Source organism: Delphinapterus leucas, chromosome 10 (genome assembly GCF_059928025.1).
Source record: "Delphinapterus leucas isolate spDelLeu-1000000601 "Yukka" chromosome 10, BTC_Dleu_Yukka2, whole genome shotgun sequence".
In the NCBI taxonomy this organism is placed as follows: domain Eukaryota; kingdom Metazoa; phylum Chordata; class Mammalia; order Artiodactyla; family Monodontidae; genus Delphinapterus; species Delphinapterus leucas.
The window spans coordinates 80,475,740-80,499,124 of record NC_143138.1 but is presented as its reverse complement, the minus strand read 5'-3'; the positions used below and the strand labels follow the sequence as shown (position 1 = coordinate 80,499,124).

Genomic DNA, 23,385 nt, shown 5'->3' with positions numbered 1-23,385 from the left:
CTCAGTCACAGGCTACATGTTGACTTTGTAACCATAGTGAATGGCTTGAAAACCGGATCCTGGGTTTATATGTGTCATTTTCCTCAGAGTGTGTATGTCAATGGAAATCAAGTCTTGATTAGTCCAAGCTCTTGCAGTTCAGAAATAATTTACATTAGCAGATAATTCCAAACTCTTTTATCTTTCCTCTTGGAATATATTGAATTATATTCCCTGCTAAGTTAAATGTTTTATGTTCAGCTTTTTTTTTTTAAAATAAATTTAATTATTTATTTATTTTTGTCTGTGTTGGGTCTTTGTTGCTGAGCACGGGCTTTCTCTAGTTGCAGCAAGCGGGGGTTACTCTTCGTTGCGGTGCGTGGGCTTCTCATTGCAGTGGCTTCTCTTGTTGTGGAGCGCGGGCTCTAGGCAAGCGGGCTTCAATAGTTGTGGTACGCGGGCTCAGTAGCTGTGGTTCACGGGCTCTAGAGTGCAGGCTCAGTAGTTGTGATGCACGGGCTTAGTTGCTCCACGGCGTGTGGGATCTTCCCAGGCCAGGGCTGAAACCTGTGTCCCATGCATTGGCAGGCGGATGCTTAACCACTGTGCCACCAGGGAGGTCCAGAAAGATCTGTTTTTAAAGATGTACAATAAATTGGCCTTGTGGTCATTGTGGTAGGAATGACTTGAGATTCAACCTGTGTAACAGAACAATTTGAAACTCATTTTATAAATTAAAAAAAAAAGTATCAATCCAGTGATATTAGATAAAATCATTGAAAAAGACAGAACTAGCTTTTCCAGATGAAAAATGAGTGCCTCGATCCTTTGTGGAACCAATTTAAACTACTCTGGCCACCTGACTAATGTGTGTGAGTGCCCACCACTGTGTGTGGGAAGTTGGTGAGATAATTCCACTGTGCATAAGGGCACAGCCTTATTTGCTTCTGTGGAAGCTTGAATGTTGAAGTTTTCAGGAAAGAATCAACTGTCTTCTTTTCTCATGTATCTGTAACATTGTAGAAACTTTCCTGTGCTGTTAAAGACTCTACAAAGTAAGTTTTACTGGCTTACTTACCTTCTTACCTTCTTATGGCCAGAGCCACAGTTCTGGGAGATGGTTTGGTGAAGTGGGAGCTGTCTCTGGGGTCAGGGCAGGTTGCCTAGACTCATATCTGGGTTCCGCCACTTACTTGCTCTGTGACCTTGGGCAAGTCATTCACCTTCCCTTAGCTTCCTGTTCCTTACCTGTAAAGAGGGGCTGAAAGAGGAGCTCTCATTGGGCTTAAGAGGAGACTTAATAATAATATGTCTTAATATTTGCCCCTGAGATCAGCACATGTTGTTTTTTGCCAGTTTTCTGATTTAGTAACTAATTCTTTCTTGTTGGACTTTTCAGTGTTTCCTTATGATACTTTTTGTGTTTAATATGGGGCAGGAGAGCAACATGTATACAATAGAAATGGCCCAAATGTGTCCTTATTCACAGAGAGACAGACAGACACACGCACACACACGCGCACAGTTTTTCCTTGCATTCACTTCAGATTCCTTTGACAAGCTCACTGCCCATTTTCTTAATAAGAGGATCCTAATTGCAAACAATAGCAACTGTCAGGTTTTCAATGAACAGTACAAATCCAGATGTGACAAGGAAACCCTCTCTATAATCTGCCTCTGAGAGGCAGGGGCGGTGGGCTTGGGTGTTGGACACAGATCATTTGATTGCAGAATTGTCATTTCTGAACTCTATTGTCTGGGCTGGGTCACTAGCTCCATTATGCACTTTGGTTTTGCAGAATTTATCACATCTTCTGCAGTAATCTCCCCAGAATGTAAAAGCACTCGAAGAACCTTCTTTTCGAATTACAGAGTATTCATGAGATAGGGAAACGAGATCCCCTCCCAATCAACACTGAATTACAGTGTAGAACCATATCTCTGACTGTGAACATGACTTTCAATCTGTGCCCTGACACAACTCTTGGAACATTTTTCTGATCCATATTCACTTCCATGGCGATGATTAGTACAACATGAGATTTTTAGTGGTAGGAACAGCAAGCAAGCAGGCCATATAGATTTGTCCAGTTCCTTTTGGGCTTTCCTAGAACCGTTGCCATTAGCTGAGCTTAGGTGCCAGGTGCTGTGTAAAAGGTTTTACAAACATCCTTATTTAGTCTACAGTTGACCTTTGAGGTAAATCCAGGACAAAGATGTGGTTTCGAGATGTTAAGTAACTAGCCAAACACTAGACTGATAAAACCTTAAGGCTAAGAGGGAAGAGATATGGGAACATATGTATATGTATAGCTGATTCACTTTGTTATAAAGCAGAAACTAACACACCATTGTAAAGCAATTATACTCCAATAAAGATGTTAAAAAAACAAAAACAAAAACATTAGGGCTAAAGTTCAGACGAAGATCTGGACAATCCCAAAAGGGTCTGAGCCACCTGAAATCTCGGTGACATCTTGTACAGACTGTTCTGATGTCTGACAGTTGTTAGACATGGGGGTGTGGCTCTCTATGTATCTTTAGAGTAGTTTAGAAAAAAAAAAATTTGTAATGCCATCATTTTCTGGGCTTCAGTATTTTCTGCCATTTTCAACTTTTTAGAACCAAATGGCACATTGGAAGACAAACATCTTCTGTTTCTAAATCGATGACCCATTTCTATTTTAAGCTTTCAGAGACTAATTCCTATTATTAAGTTAATCACCACATGGGAAGTGAGAAATCTGTCTTTTCAATTTTAAATGAGTTTTAGCTGGAAAAACTGGAACATTTCTGGAGTTTGCTAATCTGTCCCAGAAGATGTGTTTCAATTTACAAACGTCCAGAAATACCAGTTGACCGACCTCATGTCTCAACTCTAGTATGTAAATTGTTGAGTAGGTGACAGGGCAGAGTCAGAGGTGGCTTCTTATCTTGCAGCCTCCTTGGACCTCCATCAAAGCACTTACCCTGTGATGTATGAATTGTCTGCCCAGCCGGTGCACTTGTAATTATTTTTGTGTACCTGGCACCTAGCATACCTTCAGGCAGACAGTAGGCACTAAATAAATGTTTGACAAATAAATGGAATGAGTTGAATTCTTAATTTTTTCCCCTATTTTATCTGAAGATAATCAGGCCATATATTAAGGTTACAGATTTTGAAAAGAAGTTTGGTTAAACATGATGTGGTCCCCTCACACCCACTCGCTCTTTTGCCCTATGGCAGCACAAGCACATGCGTGGGCACCAATTGGCCTTTTTGTAATCTTCTGATTTCCCAACTCTTTGGAAATGTTTTCCTGGTTCGTTTGCATTTAAATGGTAATTTCCAGCATTGTAAGGGGAAACCATTTCCCAGGCATTTGATTTGCATCCGTCCGCAAGACGCTGTGTACAGAAATGCCAAGTTATATCAACATCTGCATGTTGGCCCTGCCTTGCCTTTTAGTAGCTTATGTCTCCCAGAATCCAAAGACTTCCTTAAAACCTGCTAAGTGTTTTGTTTTGTTTTGTTTAAAAAAAGGAAGCAAAGGAGGGAACCTGTCTCTTTGTTTGAAAACAAATATCAGGTGGAGCAAAAACCATGAAACTAATGTCTCTTGATGTGCAGCCAAATCTGAGCAAAACATAAACTTTAAGTAATTAGCCCTGTGTGTGTATATGTGCACGTGCACATGACTCCATTTCTTACCTTGAACCAAAAAGAAGGGAAAGAAATTTAAGGAGAAGTGCTGCTCTGCCTGAAGACTTGTTTAACGACGCAAAATACAATGTAGTTGCTTCTTTCACCAAATTATCTGGTGCAGTGGGCTTTTTCACAGTAGGTTCCTATTATGACAGAACCCATTATTACCTAGTTAATGAAGTTGCAACCTTTGATATGAAACCTTATGAAGTTCGGTAGAGCACAGGTGAGTTTTCAGAAAGGCACACATATCACCCAATGCCATTTTACCACCACATTTAGAGGAATAAAGTCTACCCCCTTAGGTAGTGAGTCTTGGAGAGCAGGACCTGTGTTTCTGCTTTCATAGGCACAGCCCCGGTGAAGACGGGCCTGTCCAGATATAGCAATTGAGTTGTAGATGTGTGCAATTCAAAAATCCAACTCCATGTGGCCATTTTTTATTTACTCGGTAGCATTTTAATTAGGAACAAGGAGAAAATAAGATGCAAATTTTAATTTATTCCAGGGAGAACAGAAACGGCACTATTGTATTGAAAATGAAAGGAAACATTCATCCATTTTTGCTTGTGTGATAAGGTAGTCTAGCAATAAAATGAGAAAACAGCAAATATTTAAAATAGGAACTAGGCGTTCGAGGCAAAACTTAACTATATTTCCATTAAAATCTCATTTAATAGTTGATTTAGAATGAAGGCACCTGAGACTGCATTTTATTAAGTTTCATTTGCTTGTGCAAAATATCAGTAAAGAATTGCTTTTCGTGTAGAAAAATACACCAATAAAATAATTCTCACTCTTTTTTTTTTTTTTTTTTTTTGGTTAGGATACGCAGTTTTAATTGGATTTAAGGCATTATTTTATGAGTCTTTCTTTTTTTGCCTAACCCAGTTGTTGAAAATCCTTAGGCTCTTCAAGAATATGCTCTTCTTGGTCTGAATGTTCTTTTCTTTTTCAGAACTGCCTGCTGGTTGGGAAAAGATTGATGACCCTGTCTATGGTATCTACTATGTAGAGTAAGTGCCTGTTAAAACACATTTGAGCTTGCACCCTTCTGTAATTATTTACACTTATGCTGAACAGAGTTAGCCATTGTGATAAGGCACAGACAGAATAATAATAGTAGCATAATATTAATTTTATAATGAAAAAATATTCAGCAAATCTAATGATGATAAATTATATTATAAAATTCATGAGGGCAGTATCCATGTCTTCTGTTTATCACTGTATTACCAAAGCCCAACATAGTCCTGACCTATGGCAGGTACTGAATAATAAGTATTAGTTGAATGAATGAGAAAAGCAAGGAGTCAGTACACTGAGTATGGGTTGTTTATCTTCAGGAAAAGAATCAGTTTTGCCTGTTTCTTGCCCTGCTTAAGTCTGAAGTTCTCAGTAATCATTTATTCATTCATACTTTCCAGAAGGGTCAGACAGATCTAAATAATATATGAAACGCTGCCGCAATTAAGAAGGAAATTGAGAACTAGCCTAAGTGGCAAGACTGTGTAAGCCTCTTTGCCTTTACCATACCTGTGGCTCCTGTGTTCCATTTCTAAGAGTCTCAAACCCTCATCACTACCTCTTTACCATGTACCTTATTCTAGCAAGAGGCATACACTTGGTCCTTTCATCACAGTTATATATTGGTAGGATGATACTCAAAGAAAATAAAAGAAACCTAAGTGGGTAAACACTGAAAAAATGTTTTACATCATTTCCTCTGAGAAAGATGAGTAATAAATAATAAAAGATCTTACAAAAGAAACACATGCCATATAAATGTTCTGTCATCAAAATCCTACCTGCCACAATGAAGATAACTTGGAACGCTTTCTATCACTGGAACGTTTTCTATCACTCATGCTGCTGCCAATGAAAAGTTATTCGTATAATACCCTGGTGATAGAAACATATGATGCAACAATGCCAAGCCATAAAATGCTCAGCATCTTATTGTAAAAAATTACGAGTTCAATATAGCAAGTGTCTTTGGTCAGTACTCAGATTGCCACCTCTTTACCTAACAGAAAGATTGGGGATTGGGGGCATTAGAAAGGCCAACTTGAATGCCATTTAAAGCAACATGATGCATCTAGAGATTATCATACTAAGTGAAGTAAGTCAGAAAGAGAAAGACAAATACCATATGATATCACTTATACATGGAATCTAAAATATGACACAAATGAACCTACCTATGAAACAGAAACAGGATCACAGACAGAGAGAGCAGAGTGGCGTTTACCAAGGGGGAGGGGATTGGGGGAGGGATGGAGTGGGAGGTTGGGGTGAGCAGATGTAGCCTTTTACATATGGAATGGATAGCAGCAAAGTCCTACTGTATGGCACAGAGAACTATGTTCAGTATCCTGTGATAAACCATGATGGAAAAGAACATTTTTTTAAAAAAGAATGTATACATATATATATATATGTATGTATGTATAACCAAATCACTTTGCTGTACAGCAGTAGTTAACACAACATTGTAAATCAACTATACTTCAATAAAAAAATTTTAATCTTAAAAAATTTAAAAGAGAAAGAAAGGTGATCTTAGTCGTTTCCCTGACCCTCATAAAATTCCTCTGTGTGCCCTACAGATCATTTTTCTCACAGATATACAGTGGGGCTCCTGTCTAATTGGGGCTTGTTTTGAGTTCTCCCTCAAATAATTTGTGCATCAAAAGAGAGAAAGAATAAATGACTACAGCTTTGATGGATAAAGAGACTTGGAGTGAGGGGCGAGTTGTTACCTTACCATACATTTCTCCTCCCTGTCTTCTCAGATCCATGTGCCTGTGAATGTTAGACTACATCTTAGCATGAAATTGCCTACCAGAATTAGGAAATAAACAAGTAGTCCTATAATAGGAATTAAGGGTAGTCGGTCTATCCACCCTACTTGACAAGCCTGTCTTTAAAATATAAAGCCTGGCTTGAAAAAATATTTTGAGTTCTAAATAATCACATAATAGGAATATTTTCAAACTTCTTATGAAGTATGATTTTGATGAAGGAGAAAAGATAGGAATATGTTTATCCTTGTGTGTCTGTGTACTATGTGTGTATGTTCATATACATACACTAAATAGGGTGATGGCAAAAAAATATGCATTTGGATTTATATATATGTTTGTGTGTGTATATGTGTGTATTTTTATCTTGCCTTGGCCTTATTAGTTTTGGAGCCATCTGAAGTATCTGGGTCTTTGTCACTTTGAACACATCACATTTGCTTAGGTTAGCTGCATTTGGAGTCTTTTTGCCTAAGGCTTATCCTTTGAATCCTGACTCCATGCCTATTGATCAAAATAGTTGACAGATGTTGGTAGAGTCCTTCTTTTAACTTGATCGTTTGGGAAATGCTTATGCTTCCGTGAACTCTGTTGTAGAAAGTTACGCAGAATTTCTGGCATTACTTATTACAGACAACACCACATCTTCACTTTAATCTCCTTTTAAAATAATTCTATAATCGACTTCTTGTTGAATTAAAGAAACACCCTTCTGTCACGTGATTCCTTGGGCATTTGGCAGAGTCGGTGGTTATAATCCTGGGACTTGAAAGCAGGCCAGTCTGAGCTTGAATCCTCTTTACTGTTGACTAGTTCTGTTTTGTTAGGTGAGCTGTTTCTTATCTGCTCAGAAAATTCCCTTCCTTATCCATAAAATAGGAATAAAAATAGGACCTCTATCCTAGCATTTATTGAAGATTTTAAAAATAAAATGCATGTAAAGCTGGTAGCACAGTGCTTGGGACAAATAAGCAGTCAGTATATGGAAACCATTCATTTTCGTTTTTATTTTATTGTATCTTCGTAACTGAGCTTTTTGACACAAGATGCTCAACATCTCAGACCACCTGCTTTGCTCAGGTCTAATCAAGGGACTTGGACTGATTGGCTTTTTGCTTGTGGGATGCAATATTTCCTAACTGAATGCAATCTGCCTTCTGCTCCAGCCACATCAACAGGAAGACACAATATGAGAACCCGGTTCTAGAAGCCAAACGGAAGAAGCAGCTGGAGCAACAGCAGCAGCAGCAGCAGCAGCCAGAAGGTTTGCTCCCCCGTGATCTGTGGGCCAAGGAGCTCCGGGCAAAGACTGGGCGCTGACACCCCCGTGTGGTCAGAACTGGCCACGAGCATCACGTCCTTTGGGGTGCTGGGGACTGGATGTCCTGGAAGGGTGGGGAGTAATGCAGAGCCTCTGCTAGATTCCATACCCTGCACCTGGACAGCTAAAGTGGGGGGCCCAGTTGAAAAGCACCCAATCTCCACTCTAATTTAGAAAGGGGCTGCCGTTAGATTGGAGAACGTTTCTGATGGTGAAAGAACTACCTTGTGCTCAGTAGGTTTTGCACAGCACCTGGTATCTAAATCCAAACCACTTTTAGCACGTTAAGAGGAGGTGCTGGGTATGAAACTAACTTTTAATTTTAGGAACATTACATATAAGAATCAGAAAACACTGTTAATTTTCAGTGCTTTTAAAAAACTACAAGTTAGTTCACACTCTTCACAAAAATATGAACAATTCAGGAGTGGAGAACATATAAGTTCTCCATTTAAGCCAATGGAGGCCCTACTGGTTCCCATCCCACTCTCAGCAATAAACACTGTGCAGAAATTTTCTGGGGATGTACAAATATGCATCTTTTTACAAAAAGTAGATCATAATTTATATATATTAATATATTATGTATTTGTACATGTATTAGTTTTGTGACCTGTTTTTGTCACTTAAATATATTTCTTGCACAGATTTCAATGCTACTTAATATAGATTTACCTCTTTTTAACCTTTAAATTTTTTTTTAACATCTTTATTGGAGTATAATTGCCTTACAGTGGTGTGTTAGTTTCTGCTTTATAACAAAGTGAATCAGCTATACATATACATATAGCCCCATATCCCCTCCCTCTTGCGTCTCCCTCCCACCCTCCCTATCCCACTCCTCAAGGTGGTCACAAAACACTGAGCTGATCTCCCTGTGCTATGCAGCTGCTTCCCACTAGCTATCTATTTTACATTCGGTAGTGTATATATGTCCATGCCACTCTCTCACTTCGTCCCAGTTACCCTTGCCCCTCCCTGTGTCCTCAAGTACATTCTCTACATCTGCGTCTTTATTCCTGTCCTGCCCCTAGGTTCTTCAGAACCATTTTTTTTTAGATTCCATATATATGTGTTAGTATACGGTATTTGTTTTTCTCTTTCTGACTTACTTCACTCTGTATGACAGACTCTAGGTCCATCCACCTCACTACAGATAACTCAGTTTCGTTTCTTTTTATGGTTGAGTAATATTCCATTGTGTATATGTGCCACATCTTCTTTATCCGTTCATCTGTCAATGGACACCTAGGATGCTTCCATGTCCTGGCTGTTTTAAATAGTGCTGCCATGAACATTGTGGTGCATGTCTCTTTTTGCATTATGGTTTTCTCAGGGTATATGCCCAGTAGTGGGATTGCTGGGTCGTATGGTAGTTCTATTTTTAGTTTTTTAAGGAACCTCCATACTGTTCTCCATAGTGGCTGTATCAATTTACATTCCCACCAACAGTGCAAGAGGGTTCCCTTTTCTCCACACCCTCCCCAGCATTTATTGTTTGTAGATATTTTGATGATGGCCATTCTGACCAGTGTGAGGTGATACCTCATTGTAGTTTTGATTTGCATTTCTCTAATGATTGGTGATGTTGAGCATCCTTTCATGTGTTGGTTGGCAATATGTATATCTTCTTTGGAGAAACGTCTGTTTAGGTCTTCTACCCATTTTTGGATTGGGTTGTTTGTGTTTTTGGTATTGAGCTGTATGAGCTGCTTGTATATTTTGGAGATTAATCCTTTGTCAATTGCTTCATTTGCAAATATTTTCTCCCATTCTGAGGGTTGTCTTTTTGTCTTTTTTATGGTTTCCTTTGCCGTGCAAAAGATTTTAAGTTTCATTAGGTCCCATTTGCTTATTTTTGTTTTTATTTCCATTTCACTAGGAGATGGGTCAAAAAGGACCTTGCTGTGATTTATGTCATAGAGTGTTCTGCCTGTGTTTTCCCCTAAGAATTTTATAGTGTCTGGCCTTACATTTAGGTCTTTAATCCATTTTGAGTTTATTTTTGTGTATGGTGTTAGGGAGTCTTCTAATTTCATTCTTTTACATGTAGCTGTCCAGTTTTCCCAGCACCTCTTACTGAAGAGGCTGTCTTTTCTCCATTGTATATTTTGCCTGCTTTATCAAAGATAAGGTGACCATATGTGGGTGGGTTTATCTCTGGGCTTTATAGCCTGTTCCACTGATCTATATTTGTGTTTTTGTGCCAGTACCATACCGTCTTGATTACTGTAGCTTTGTAGTATAGGCTGAAGACCAGGAGCCTGATTCCTCCAGCTCCGTTTTTCATTCTCAAGATTGCTTTGGCTCTTCAGGGTCCTTTGTGTTTCCATACAAAGTGTGAAATTTTTTGTTCTACTTCTGTGAAAAATGCCATTGGTAGCTTGATAGGGATTGCATTGAATCTGTAGATTGCTTTGGGTAGTAGAGTCGTTTTCACAATGTTGATTCTTCTAATCCAAGAACATGGTATATCTCTCCATGTGTTTGTATCATTTTATCTTCCAGGTCACTTATCTGTTCTTCTGCCTCAGGTATTCTGCTGTTGATTCTTTCTAGAGAATTTTTAATTTCATTTATTTTGCTGTTCATCATTGTTGGCTCTTTTGTTCTTTTAGGTCCTTGTTAAACGTTTCTTGTATTTTCTCCATTCTATTTCCAAGATTTTGGATCATCTTTACTATCATTACTCTGAATTCTTTTTCAGGTAGACTGCCTATTATACTCTTCATTTGTTTGGTCTGGTGGGGTTTTAGCTTGCTCCTTCATCTGCTGTGTGTTTCTCTGTCTTCTCATTTTGCTTAACTTACTGTGTTTGGAGTCTTCTTTTCGCAGGCTGCAGGTTCATAGTTCCTGTTGTTTTTGGTGTCTGTCCCCAGTGGCTAAGATTTGTTCATTGGGTTGTGTACGCTTCCTGGTGGAGGGGACTGGTGCCTGTGTTCTGGTGGATGAGGCTGGATCTTTCTGGTGGGCAGGACCACGTCCGGTGGTGTGTTTTAGGGTGTCTGTGACCTTATTATGATTTTAGGCAGCCTTTCTGCTAATGGGTGGGGTTGTGTTCCTGTCTTGCTAGTTGTTTGGCATAGGGTGTCCAGCACTGTAGCTTGCTGGTCGTTGAGTGGAGCTGGGTCTTAGTGTTGAGATGGAGATCTCTGGGAGAGCTTTCACCATTTGATATTATGCGGAGCCAAGAGGTCTCTGGTGGACCAATGTCCTGAACTCGGCTCTCCCACCTCAGAGGCACAGCCCTGACACCCGGCTGGAGCACCAAGACCCTGTTAGCCACACGGCTCAGAAGAAAAGGGAGGAAAGAAAAGAAAGAAGAAAGAAGGAAGGAAGGGAGGGAGGGAGGAAAAGAAAAGTTATTAAAATAAATTTTTTTTTAAAAATAAAAAGTAATTTGAAATAAGGAAGAAGAGAGCAACAAAACCAAAAAAACAAATCCACCAATTATAACAAGCGCTAAAAACTATACTAAAAAAAAAAAAAAAAAGGACAGAACCCTAGGACAAATGGTAAAAGCAAAGCTATACAGAAAAAAATCACAGAAAGAAGCATACACACTCACAAAAAGAAAAAAAGGAAAAACAAAAAGATTATCTATATATATAAAAAAAAAACGAAGAGAGCGACCAAATCAATAAACAAATCTACCAATGATAATAAACTCTAAATACTAAACTATGATAAACATAAAAGCAGAAACAAATTAGATGCAGAAAGCAAACCCCATGTCTACAGTTGCTCCCGAAGTCCACCTCCTCAATTTGGGATGATTCGTTGTCTATTCAGGTATTCCACAGATGCAGGGTACATCAAGTTGATTGTGGAGATTTAATCTGCTGCTCCTGAGGCTGCTGGGAGAGATTTCCCTTTGTTCGCACAGCTCCTGGGGCTCAGCCTTGGATTTGGTCCTGCCTCTGCGTGTAGGTCGCCTGAGGGCGTTCCTACAGACAGGACAGGGTTAAAAGAGCAGCTGATTCCGGGCCTCTGGCTCACTCAGGCCAGGGGGAGGGAGGGGTACGGAGTGCGGGGCAAGCCTGCAGCAGCAGAGGCCAGCGGGACATTTCACCAGCCTGAGGCGCGCCGTGTGTTCTCCCGGGGAAGTTGTCCCTGGATCACGGGACCCTGGCAGTGGTGGGCTGCATGGGCTCCCGGGAGGGGAGGTGTGGAGAGTGACCTGTGCTTGCACACAGGCTTCTTGGTGGCTGCAGCAGCAGCCGTAGCATCTCATGCCCATCTCTGGTGTCCGCGCTGGTAGCCGTGGCTCGCGCCTGTCTCTGGAGTTCGTTTAGGTGGCGCTCTGAATCCCCTCTCCTCGCGCACCTTGAAACAGTGGTCTCTTGCCTCTTAGGCAAGTCCAGGCTTTTTCCCGGACTCCCTCCTGGCTAGCTGTGGTGCACTAGCCCCTTCAGGCTGTGTTCACGCAGCCAACCCCAGTACTCTCCCTGGTATCCGACCAAAGCCAGAGCCTCAGCTCCCAGCCCCCGCCCACCCCAGCGTGTGAGCCGACCAGCCTCGGGCTGGTGAGTGCTGGTCGGCACTGATCCTCTGTGCAGGAATGTCTCCGCTTTGCCCTCTGTACCCCTGTTGCTGTGCTCTCCTCCGTGGCTCCGAAGCTTCCCCTCCGACACCTCCCGTCTCCGCCCGCGAAGGGGCTTTCTAATGTGTGGAAACTTTTCCTCTTCCACAGCTCCCTCCCAGAGGTGCAGGTCCCATCCCTATTTTTTTGTCTCTGTTTTTTCTTTTTTCTTTTGCCCTACCCAGGGGAGTTTCTTGCCTTTGGGGAGGTCTGAGGTCTTCTGCCAGCGTTCAGTAGGTGTTCTGTAGGAGTTGTTCCACATGTAGATGTGTTTCTGATGTATTTGTGGGGAGGAAGGTGATCTCCATGCCTTACTCCTCCGCCATCTTGAAGGTTTCCTACCTTGTAACGTTTAATGACTGCATATTATTCCCTTTTATGAATCTCTGCACTTCATTTAGCCATCTGTTTATTAATAGATGCTTAGGTGTTTCCTCATTTTTCATTGCAATCTTTAAAAATAATAGGCTTAGTACCCCTTCAACGTAATATGTGAATATCAGGTATATGAATATCAAGTATAATACTTCTATTATTATAATATTGAATATAATAAATATAGACCATAGCATGGAAGTTGGCAAACTTTTTCTGTAAATGGCCATATAATAAATACTTTAGGCTTTGCTATTCATACAGTCTCTATTAAAACTACTCATCTCTGCCCGTATGGTATGAAAAGAGCTACAGACTATATGTAAACAAGTGGACATGGCTGTGTTTCAGTAAAACATTATGTGTGAACACTAAAATTTGAACCTCATGTAATTTTCATGTGTTACAAAATATTCTTTTTAGATTTTTTTCAATCATTTAAATATGTAGAAACCATTCTTGGCTTACAAGCTTTATAAAAATAGACATTAGGACCAATTTGGCCTCTAAGTCATAGTTTGACAACCACTGCCATAGACTGTATTTTAGAGAGAGTGTGTTTGTATGGGTCTATGTGTGTGTAAGTATACTCACCCATTGAAAAGGTCTCCTTTCTACCTTAATCTCTTTCTATTTAAAAAATTTTTTATGAGTTTGGGGAATGGGAGTGTACAATTAAAATATGAGTGTTAAAATTGATGTACATATACAACTGACTATGTTAGCTTAGCTGGAAAAGTGACTTTGGGGTAGATCTCAAGGGTCACTCATAGTGGGTTATTTCTGGGCCTCCAAAGTGAGTACGACTTAGGACTCAGGAGTTTTAGTAATGGGTCCCATTTGGGTTTGAGAGATGATAGGGGATCTCACCTTAGTAAACTGATACAATCCACCTTCACTACCCCAGACAAGCAGGCTTCAGCAGCTCAGCCTAGGTCTAAATTGCATTAGAGAAGTTTCTCCAATATTGGGCCAGCTTTAGTTAACTCTATATCTTTCCTGATGTTTTTTACTTGATCTCACTTTGTACTCTCCAGCCAGAGAGAGCTGGAGATTTTAGTAGTTGTATTTTTATTGGCTGTATTTCTGTCCTCAAAGATCTTAGGATAAAGAGACAGAAACACACACACACACACACACACACACACACACACACAGTGGGAGGGACCTTATTATCCTTAACATAGAGTGGGGTCAGATACCAGTTTCTTTTCATTCGAAGCTCTCTGCTTCTGGTTTTATAGGTTTGGGTAGTTTTATAATTAAGTTTTATAATGAAGAAGAAGGTGAATCCTAAGTAAGGCGACCTACGTAAGTAATCTTACGTAAGCAAATGGAAGGAAAAACAGCAAACTGTTTCTTGTCTTCTTGTAGAATGGACAGAAGATCATTCATCGCTCGTGCCTCCTATTATTCCAAACCACCCCCCAAGCAATCCGGAGCAGGCCAGAGAAGCTCCACTTCAGGGTAAAGTGTTTTTATAATTGCATCCTAATTTGGCTCAAAATTTTAATTTTTTTAAAGAAACTTTAAAGAGTGGAATCTTGTAACGCCCAAGTCATTCCAAAGAATTGTTCCTAGACAGTTCTTTGTTGTGGGCTGTCCTGTATGTATTGTAGGACACCGAGCAGTGTTCCTGGCCTCTACCCACTAGGTGCCAGGAGAATCCCTCCCACTTTGTGACAAACAAGTCCCCAGATATTGCCAAATGCCCCTGGGGGTGGGGGCAAAATCATCTTAGAGTTGTGAATCCTTGATTTCGAGACCACAGATGTTTAATATTGTGTTAAATAAGATACACTGAAAATTCAACACTAGATATTTCAAGATTCTAGTCAGCGTATTTGCTTTTGACTAAGATTTTCTTGTAAATGTAAAATGGTTTGATATTATTGTGTTGTAAACTCTAACCTCTTTTCTTGCTGCAGTTTGGGCATTTATGCATGTTTTACGTTGCTTCATTGGGTCTCACTTATTTACATTCACAAGTAGTATGCATCCCCTACAGAGATTCCTTTTTGAAAATTGGAAGCTCCAGAATCTTGCTACTTTCAGGCCTCATTACTCTTACGGGATAGAAAAGGTTTTGGGGTTTTTTGTTTAGTTTTTTTCTTTTAAATAAAAAAAATAGAACAAGCAGCATATTTGATAGTGTTGAAGAGTTTGTGTTACAGAACCATGAAAAAAAACTGTAAAATTTGTGTTCCTTCTCTCTACATTCTAAAAGAAATAAATAATTGTGTTAGACATTAAAAGATAAGTAGAGTAACTCTTTTCCCTAATTTTCATTCCTCCATTATAATTTTCATAAGAAAAATTGTTTCCCTTTTAGCTGATACTATAATGAGATTGGTATTAATATCAACTTATATAAAATAATTTCATACTTTTCTATGGTCTTAATGGTTTTAATACAGATAGAGCATAGAAGATAATAACATTAATTCACATCAACATGATTGTGGCCTGCTTTGTATTTTTTTAAATATGAAATTCCTCTGCGGCCTCATGTTGTCTTATTTTCCTGCTCGTGGTAGGTTAGCTACACTAACTTTTCAGTTCCTTGAACCTCTTTTCAATTCCTTAAATCAGCGAAACTATGGACCACATCAGGACCTTTGCATATGCTGTTCGTGTGCAGCTGTCTTTTCCTCCCACTCTTTGCTTTGCTAACTTCTACTCATCTAAGGTTTTTGCTGGATTCCCCTGTCTTATTCACTCTTCCCATCCTAAACTTCTTCTTTCCAGAATTTAACTGTTGATAATTAGTGTTTATTTGTGTTCAATTATCTAACAACAGTTTCCTCTTCAGACTTTAAATCCTGTGGAGGCAGGAGACTGGTTTTATTTACCACTGGGGGATACCCCGAACTACACCTAATCGCCTCTGCTAAATTTATTATTGTGTGAAACAACGTATGTACATCCATGATAACCAGCCTAGCTTCCTTAAAGAGTTGTCTTAGAGATTAAATCAATTAAAGCTTTAAAGTTTCAGGTTCTGGGTGCCATATGCTTAGTGCACCAGCTGAGTTAAGAGTCCAGATGGAATTGATCTCTATTAGGAACTTTATCTCAGATTCTTCTCTTGTTTTAGGCCTTTTTTTCCTTTTCTTTTTTACTTTAGTCCTCTAGGCTCCCATAGTGGTTAGGGTTTGGGAGAGGCTCACTGAACTCCCTGTGGGAACTAGTCATTATTCTTAAAACCCTTCTACTCCATAGTCTCTACATTGATTCTTGTCTTTCACATATAGTCATATCTTTGGAATATAATGGACACAGAAGCCAGTTTAAATCTATACCCTTTGACTCCAAGCTGCAATTGTGAGAAACATTAAATTGGATATTATCATCATAGGTTACAACTCTGAGTTCCCTGCCTGCTGGTTAAGCATCCTGGTCTATGTTCCTGACAGTACTCTCAGGAAGAAGCTGTACAGCTAATAGGGTTAGATTGTTTGGTATTAATTTTGCTACATTCACTGCTCAACTGAACTTGCTTCTGATCAAGAGTGTACTTCTCATCCTAGCAAATGATAATTTTAAAGAGATCTGCTCTTGGGAAATCTCTCCATCTTCCACCTTAATACTCAGAGAGAGATTTTTGTAGCTGCCCGTTTACCCCACCCACTTCACCACCACCATCATCAAAATAATAGCCTACATTTATTGAGCTCTTTTATGCAGCAGCCACCTCCCTAAGCACTTTACCTATGTTATCTGTCCACAGTTCTTCCTTACAACCATCATGTGAATGTTGAGGTTGGTACCCTCATTACCTCCACTTATGCATCCGACCCTCAGGCAGAGAGAGGTTTAGTAACTTGCCCAAAGCCACACAGCCAGGAAGTAGTAGAGCACAGATTTGAACCCTAGCTGTCATTAGGAACAGTTTAACTTTTGGCTAACACCTTTTTGTTGTAGTTTTTTGTGGGATACTTCATTGCATAATCTCAATGTGTGCCATCCAGTTTGGCTGCTACTGGCTACGTGTTACCAGTTAAACTCAAGTTCATTACAATTAAAAACTCAAAAATTCAGTTCCTTGGTTCCACTAGCCATGCTTCAAGGGCTCAAGAGCTGCGTGTGACCAGCAGCTGCCATGTTGGACAGTGCAGATACAGAGCATTTCCTGCATCACAGGACGTGCTCTTGGTCAGCACTAGTGTAGGGTATTCAAACAGTATTACCAGGAATAGTGCAGCCTGGCAGAGAAGCAAGCACCTATGGGTTATTCAAGAGTAGATGTTTGGGCCGAGACCCAGAAGATCCTGATTCACTGAGTCCAGGGCGGCCCCTACATCTTTAAAGAGTACATCTTTAAAAAGTTGCCCAGGTGATCCTCACACATAACCACATCTACAAGTGGTGACTAGTAAAGAGATTAGCATCTCTTAGAAAATGACACGTGCCACAGGGCTGCAGCAGAGAGCTCCACATTCCACTGCTTGTGGGTAGAAAAGCATTTCTTTTCCAAAACTACAATAACTGATGATCTACCCATACATAAAACGTAATAAAACGTGCATAAATGTGAAACCCTCTGATCCTCCCTCCCTAGTTAAGTGTTGAAACAGGAAGTCAGTGGTGTAATTTCAATGTCTTCTTCATGTCTCTTAAGCTGAAAACATTCTGAGCTCAAAATATGCTAATGGCTTTAAAACATTTCATTCAGATAATCTGCCAGATACATTTTTACATTTTGTAACTTTGCCTGTAATCAGGGTGGGAAACTTACACACTCAACCACCTCTTTCTGCCTTCTCAACGACACGTTAAATCTCATTTCTTTGCACTGTTTTTCATTCATTCATTCAACACACGTTTTTGGAGCACATACAATGAAACAGGCCGCGTTCTAGACACTGGATATACAAGCAGAAATCCTTATGGGGTTTCCATTTTAGTGTTGTGTGGGTGGGCATGTGCAGTGCCCCTCCTGCAAGGGGCTCGGGAGAGGGAGACAAAACCCCCAACCAATAAGTAAGATGTATACTGTGTGGGATGGTGGTAAATGCTAACAACAGAAATAAAGCAGGTAAGGGGGATTGTGAATGTTGAAGGAGGTATTGCAGTTTTTAATACGGTGGACAGAGAAAGCCCCACTGAGAAGGTGATGCCATTGATGTCTTTGCATAAGTGAAATACATTTCCCTTTGAGCTTGCCCTAGTAGCCTCTGCCTCAAGAATGTCTGCTATTCACATATCCCATAAAGGAAAATTTGGGGGTTATCTCAACGGTCCTCGATTTTCCATCTAGTAATTACCATAGCAACTGTTTCAGTACAAGCCCTGGCTGCACTTGACATCACCTCCCTGGTGCTCTGGCAGACGACTTCGCGTGGTGAATCCTGCTAGGTCTCACCTTTCATTAGCCACGGTGACGGGGCTGTAGTTTGTCATGCTTCCCACCAGCCTTGGGACTGCTCTAGAGAGGAGGAGGTGAGTGAGCAGACCTGTGGCTCCAGGCAATTTAAAACAGCCTTCTTAAGAGCCAGAAACTTTTGAAGTGTGCAATTAAAGATTGTATGTGTTCCCAGAGACCTTTTAAAAAAGATACAGCTAACCAAAAATAACTTTCCTTCCTGGGTGCCAGCCTGGTAGTGCAGGGGTATATGGAGACATGGAGACTTTTTCTCCTGTTCGTTTGTTTTATTATTTTTTAATTTTTATTTATTTATTTATTTGTATAACATTTTTGATAGAAAAGAAATAGGGCATGTGGAGAAGCTGTGGCCAGGGCGGGAGATGGGAAATATAATTAGGAGAGTTGAAAGAGTCTGAGCATAGAATGATGTTCACTACCGGGGGTAATCAGGGAAATTCCAATGAGCTTCTTAATTACAGAGAAATGCCCAAACCCAAAATAAAATTTTGGGTTTGTGTACAAAATGTTACTTGTGAATGTTATCAAGAAAACTCAATAAATCCTTAGGTAGCATGTTTGGAAGCTGTATATCTATTAATTTATTTTAAATAAGACAACTGAATTTGGAGCCATCTGGCTCTTGTTACTGTTTTGTTTAGTTCAGGTTTTTTTCTTTTTCCTTAAATATTCTAAGCCACATGTCCTAAACGTTTTTTAAATATTAAGTTTTAACAGCAGACATATCTAGGCAATTCCACAAATTGTTAAGCGATGCAAATGAACAGGAAAAATCAGGTGAATTTTAGAATTCAATTCACAGTAGAGTTATGACTCTTTAATTTTTAATATAGTGATTCTCCATTTTTATCAAGTTATGCTTTGTGACTATACTATGTCTCCTAGTATTATCTATTTAGTTTGAGAATGAATTTTCTGTTTGTCTGAAAGCTAAAGTTTTTGTTTAATTGGTTTTATAAGTGGAAGCCAAGCACCAGGCAATATATTGGAAGCCATACTGGAAAATATAAACGATGACAAAACAGAAGACACCAAGCAAAGACCCGCTCCCCTTTCTCTGAAGAACTTCACGTAGTTTGCTGTCAGACTACATGAACTAAAATTAGGGATCCATGTCAGATGATGGACACCAATGTCATCCTTTTCTTACATTTTCTTTTGGATCTTTGTGCTGACACACTATGTACCCTAGCCCCCTCCTTACACAAAGGGGCCTAGGAACTCCCTTAGTACTGAAATCAAGAGAGGACTTTCTTAGGGCACCTTTGTGCCCACATGCCCCAGCACAGGAGCTTGGAGAAGTTAGCTCTAAGTTCTTATCACGTCTTAGTTAATTCATCTTTTCACTCCTGGTGATGTTCCTTATACATTTCTTGTTTTAATCCAGGCAAACCCTTTTTTACACGAAACCCTTCAGAGTTGAAAGGCAAATTCATTCACACGAAGCTGCGGAAAAGCAGTCGTGGCTTTGGCTTCACGGTCGTTGGAGGGGATGAGCCTGACGAGTTTCTGCAGATCAAGAGCTTGGTCCTAGATGGTCCCGCCGCGTTGGATGGCAAGATGGAAACAGGTATGAGACACCACATGGTCCTGTGTGGTCAGGACCAGATGACACCATGATTTCATAAGTTTGTAAGTGTCCTTTAGAAACTTGGCGAATGAACAAGGTTCCTGCACTAAGTAAATGCATTCCCTGGTGTAAATGAAAGGCTTTGAAGCATTTTAACATTTCCTCATTTGGGGGACTGTTAGGGTGCTCTTGAGTACAGTAAGGCAGTAATTTACCAAAAATGTAGATCCTTTTGAATAAATGAATTCTCACCTTGGTTTTGTATAGTGAGAATTTTTTTCAGAAGAAAGCTCCAATGTTCTTTCAATGATCATTATATTCTCATTAGCAGGGAAGACACTAGATGCTACAAAAATGCCTGATTAGCATAAAATACCTAATAGAAGCAGTCTCTTTGTGCTTTACGGTACTACCCCCAAAGAGTTTCAGTTCAGCTTCCTATTGGTAGGATTTGATAGTATAAAATTGATATAACTTTTCTGGGCACTGTTTTTGTAACCGTCAACTCTTTTGCAGGAGATGTGATTGTGAGTGTGAACGACACCTGTGTTTTGGGACACACGCACGCACAAGTTGTGAAAATCTTCCAGTCCATTCCCATCGGTGCCAGCGTGGACCTTGAACTCTGCCGAGGTTATCCATTGCCTTTTGACCCAGATGACCCCAACACGAGTTTAGTGACCTCTGTGGCCATTTTGGATAAAGAACCAATTATTGTGAATGGGCAAGAGACCTATGACTCGCCGGCTAGTCACAGTAGTAAAACAGGCAAAGCCAATGGCATGAAGGACGCCAGGCCAAGCAGCCCTGCAGACGTGGCTTCAAACGGTTCCCATGGTTACCCCAATGACACTGTCTCTTTGGCTTCCTCCATAGCCACTCAGCCAGAACTCATAACTGTTCATATAGTCAAAGGGCCAATGGGCTTTGGTTTTACTATTGCGGACAGTCCTGGAGGTGGCGGCCAAAGAGTGAAACAGATTGTCGACAGTCCAAGGTGCCGAGGCCTGAAGGAAGGGGATCTTATAGTGGAAGTTAATAAGAAGAACGTGCAGGCTCTGACTCACAACCAAGTTGTGGACATGCTGATCGAATGTCCAAAGGGAAGTGAGGTCACATTGTTAGTGCAACGAGGAGGTATGTAGATTTATTATCTTTCATTGTTTTTAAACCCAAATCCATTATTGTACTTACCGGTTATCAGGTAGCTATTTGGGGCTTTCTGAATGTCTGTTCCCTTAAGATCATTTTTATTTAAATATTGGGAAATGCATTCAAAATGCCTTCTGATTTCTCTAAATGCTAACCTCTTTAGAATAAAGGTTATGTTTATACTTTATGTATTTATACAAAGGGACATGCAGCTAGAGTGATACTGTTACGGAAAGGGGGTCTGGCTGCTTGCCACTCAAAAGCTAATAAAGAGGCAAGGTTGGTGGAAAGGAAAGTTTGTTTCATTTCAGAGGAGGGCATCCTGGGGGGAGGGGGGACTCATGTCCAAAGGCCAATTCCCCCACAGCAGACAGTCAGGGGGCAAGAGTTTATAGCCAGAGGGGGGAGGGTTACATGCAGAAACAGCACAGTCAGCTCTGACAGTCATCTTGAAATTGGCCAAGCAGTGGTCGGACCAGCGTCATCGTGATTGTTTCAAGTACAGTTAGTCTTCAGTTCCAGGGTCAGTTTGTTCCCATTTCTTTGAGACCAGTTCTCAGAATTGTGGCAGCTTCTGTCATGGCTGCAGTCTGGTCATCATGTAGTTAGCTTCTTCCACCTGCTGTGGGTTTCTGTATCTACAAACCAGCTTAAAGGATATGACTGTGAATGTTTAGCCCTTGAGAAGGAACTAAAGGTCCCTGACTTTGCTTAATGACTAAACTGTTATTATTTGGTTCTGTTTGACTGTTTTCCTTAGCTTCTGCATTTTCTCACTTCTCTGATTAAACTTATTCTTTGAGTAAAGTTTTACTATAGACAAAAGGCAGGTGGAGGACATGGTGGGGAAAGGACCATAGGGTCCTGCTCTGTTTCAATACCTTTAAGTGTAAATCAGACTGTGCCTTTTAAAACCCATTAAGCTTTGAAAACCTTTATCTTTTAATTCTCCTGAACCTGGTCGACGCAGTGTGCATGCAAAACGTGGCTCTCGGCCACTCCTCCAGCGTCGTCTCACACTCCTGTCCCTTCCTCACCGTGCTTGGCCACCTGGCTTCTTTTCTGTAGTGCCTTCACTACTCCAAGCCCTTCTGTCTCAGGGCCTTTGCACTTTCTGTTTCCACTGCTTGGAAGACTCTTTTCCCCAGCTCTTCACTTGGCTGGCTCGGTCTCATTCAGGGCTCCTCCTGAGAGAGGGCTTCTCTGATTACTTATCTAAAGTAGCCCCCAGCACTCCTATGTAATCTCTGCTTCATCACCCCACTTCTTAATAGCTTTTATCATGATCGTTATTATCACAAGCCATTGTTTTGTATATTTATTTTTCTTTGTTCCTCTCTCTTTTTCTTTTTTTTTATTGGAGTATAGTTTTTAAAATTTTTATTGGAGTATAGTTGATTTACAATGTTATGTCAGTTTCAGGTGTACCGCAAAGTGAATGTTATACATGTACCTATATCCACTCTTTTTTAGATTCTTTTCCCATATAGGTCCTGACAGAGTATTGAGTAGAGTTCCCTGTGCTGTACAGTAGGTCCTTATTGGTTATCTACTTTATATATAGTAGTGTGTATATGTCAATCCCAATCTTTCAATTTATCCCTCCCCCAACCTTACCCCTGGGAATCATAAGTTTATTTTCTACATCTGTAAATCTATTTCTGTTTTGTAGATAAGTTCATTTGTACCCTTTGTTTTTAGATTCCACATATAAGCGATACCATATGATATCTGTCTTTCTCTGACTTCACTCAGTGTGACAATCTCTAGGTCCATCCAAGTTGCTGCAAATGGCATTATTTTGTTCTTTTTTATGACTAATATTCCATTGTGTATATGTACCACATCTTCTTTATCCATTCCTCTGTTGATGGGCATTTAGGTTGCTTCCGTGTCCTGGCTATCGTAAATAGCACTGCAGTGAACATTGGGGTGTATCTTTTTGAATTATGGTTTCCTCCAGATATATGCCCAAGAATGGGATTGCTGGATCAGATGGTAGCTCTATTTTTAGTTTTTTAAGGAACCTGCATACTGTTCTCCATAGTGGCTCTACCAGATTACATTCCCACCAACAGTGTAGGATGGTTCCCTTTACTCTCTCTTTTTCATTCGAATATAAGCTCCATAAAGCCAGAGCCCACCTCTGCATGTTGACAGCTGTATCCCCAGTACTTAACACAGTACCTGACTCCCGCTAGGTGTTCACGAATGAATAGGCAATGAATGAATGAATGGATATGTGATTATTTATATTTGGCAGCAACAACGGCTCCACCAATCGTATCAAAAACATCTCAGCATACGCACATTTTAATGAAGCAGTTATGGATCTCAGAGAAGTGGGGTATTCTAAATCCTGAGACAGTTGGCTTTCTTTCCCCTGCCAGCAACCCCCCACCTCTGCGCCACCGGAACTCCCAGGACCTCACACTGAGAAACATTTTACGCCTGTTGAAATGTCTTGCTCCTGGGTCTGTATTTGTGACTAATCTTGATTGATCACCTCCCACAATGGGCCTGAGTTT

General features: G+C 40.3%; 1 protein-coding gene across 18 annotated transcripts in view; it reads left to right on the top strand.

Moving 5' to 3' along the window:
- Positions 1 to 23,385, top strand: part of MAGI1 (membrane associated guanylate kinase, WW and PDZ domain containing 1) — a 613,664-nt gene that overhangs the window by 514,197 nt on the left and 76,082 nt on the right. For 16 of the 18 annotated variants that reach the window (XM_089919526.1, XM_022572619.2, XM_022572617.2 and 13 more), the window contains 5 exons: positions 4,626 to 4,683; positions 7,638 to 7,735; positions 14,124 to 14,216; positions 19,523 to 19,705; positions 20,222 to 20,842. In XM_089919526.1, the coding sequence (XP_089775652.1) occupies positions 4,626 to 4,683; positions 7,638 to 7,735; positions 14,124 to 14,216; positions 19,523 to 19,705; positions 20,222 to 20,842 (1,053 nt within the window). The remainder of the gene's footprint in view (positions 1 to 4,625; positions 4,684 to 7,637; positions 7,736 to 14,123; positions 14,217 to 19,522; positions 19,706 to 20,221; positions 20,843 to 23,385) is intronic. The other 2 variants (XM_089919525.1, XM_089919524.1) reach the window with 1 other exon arrangement.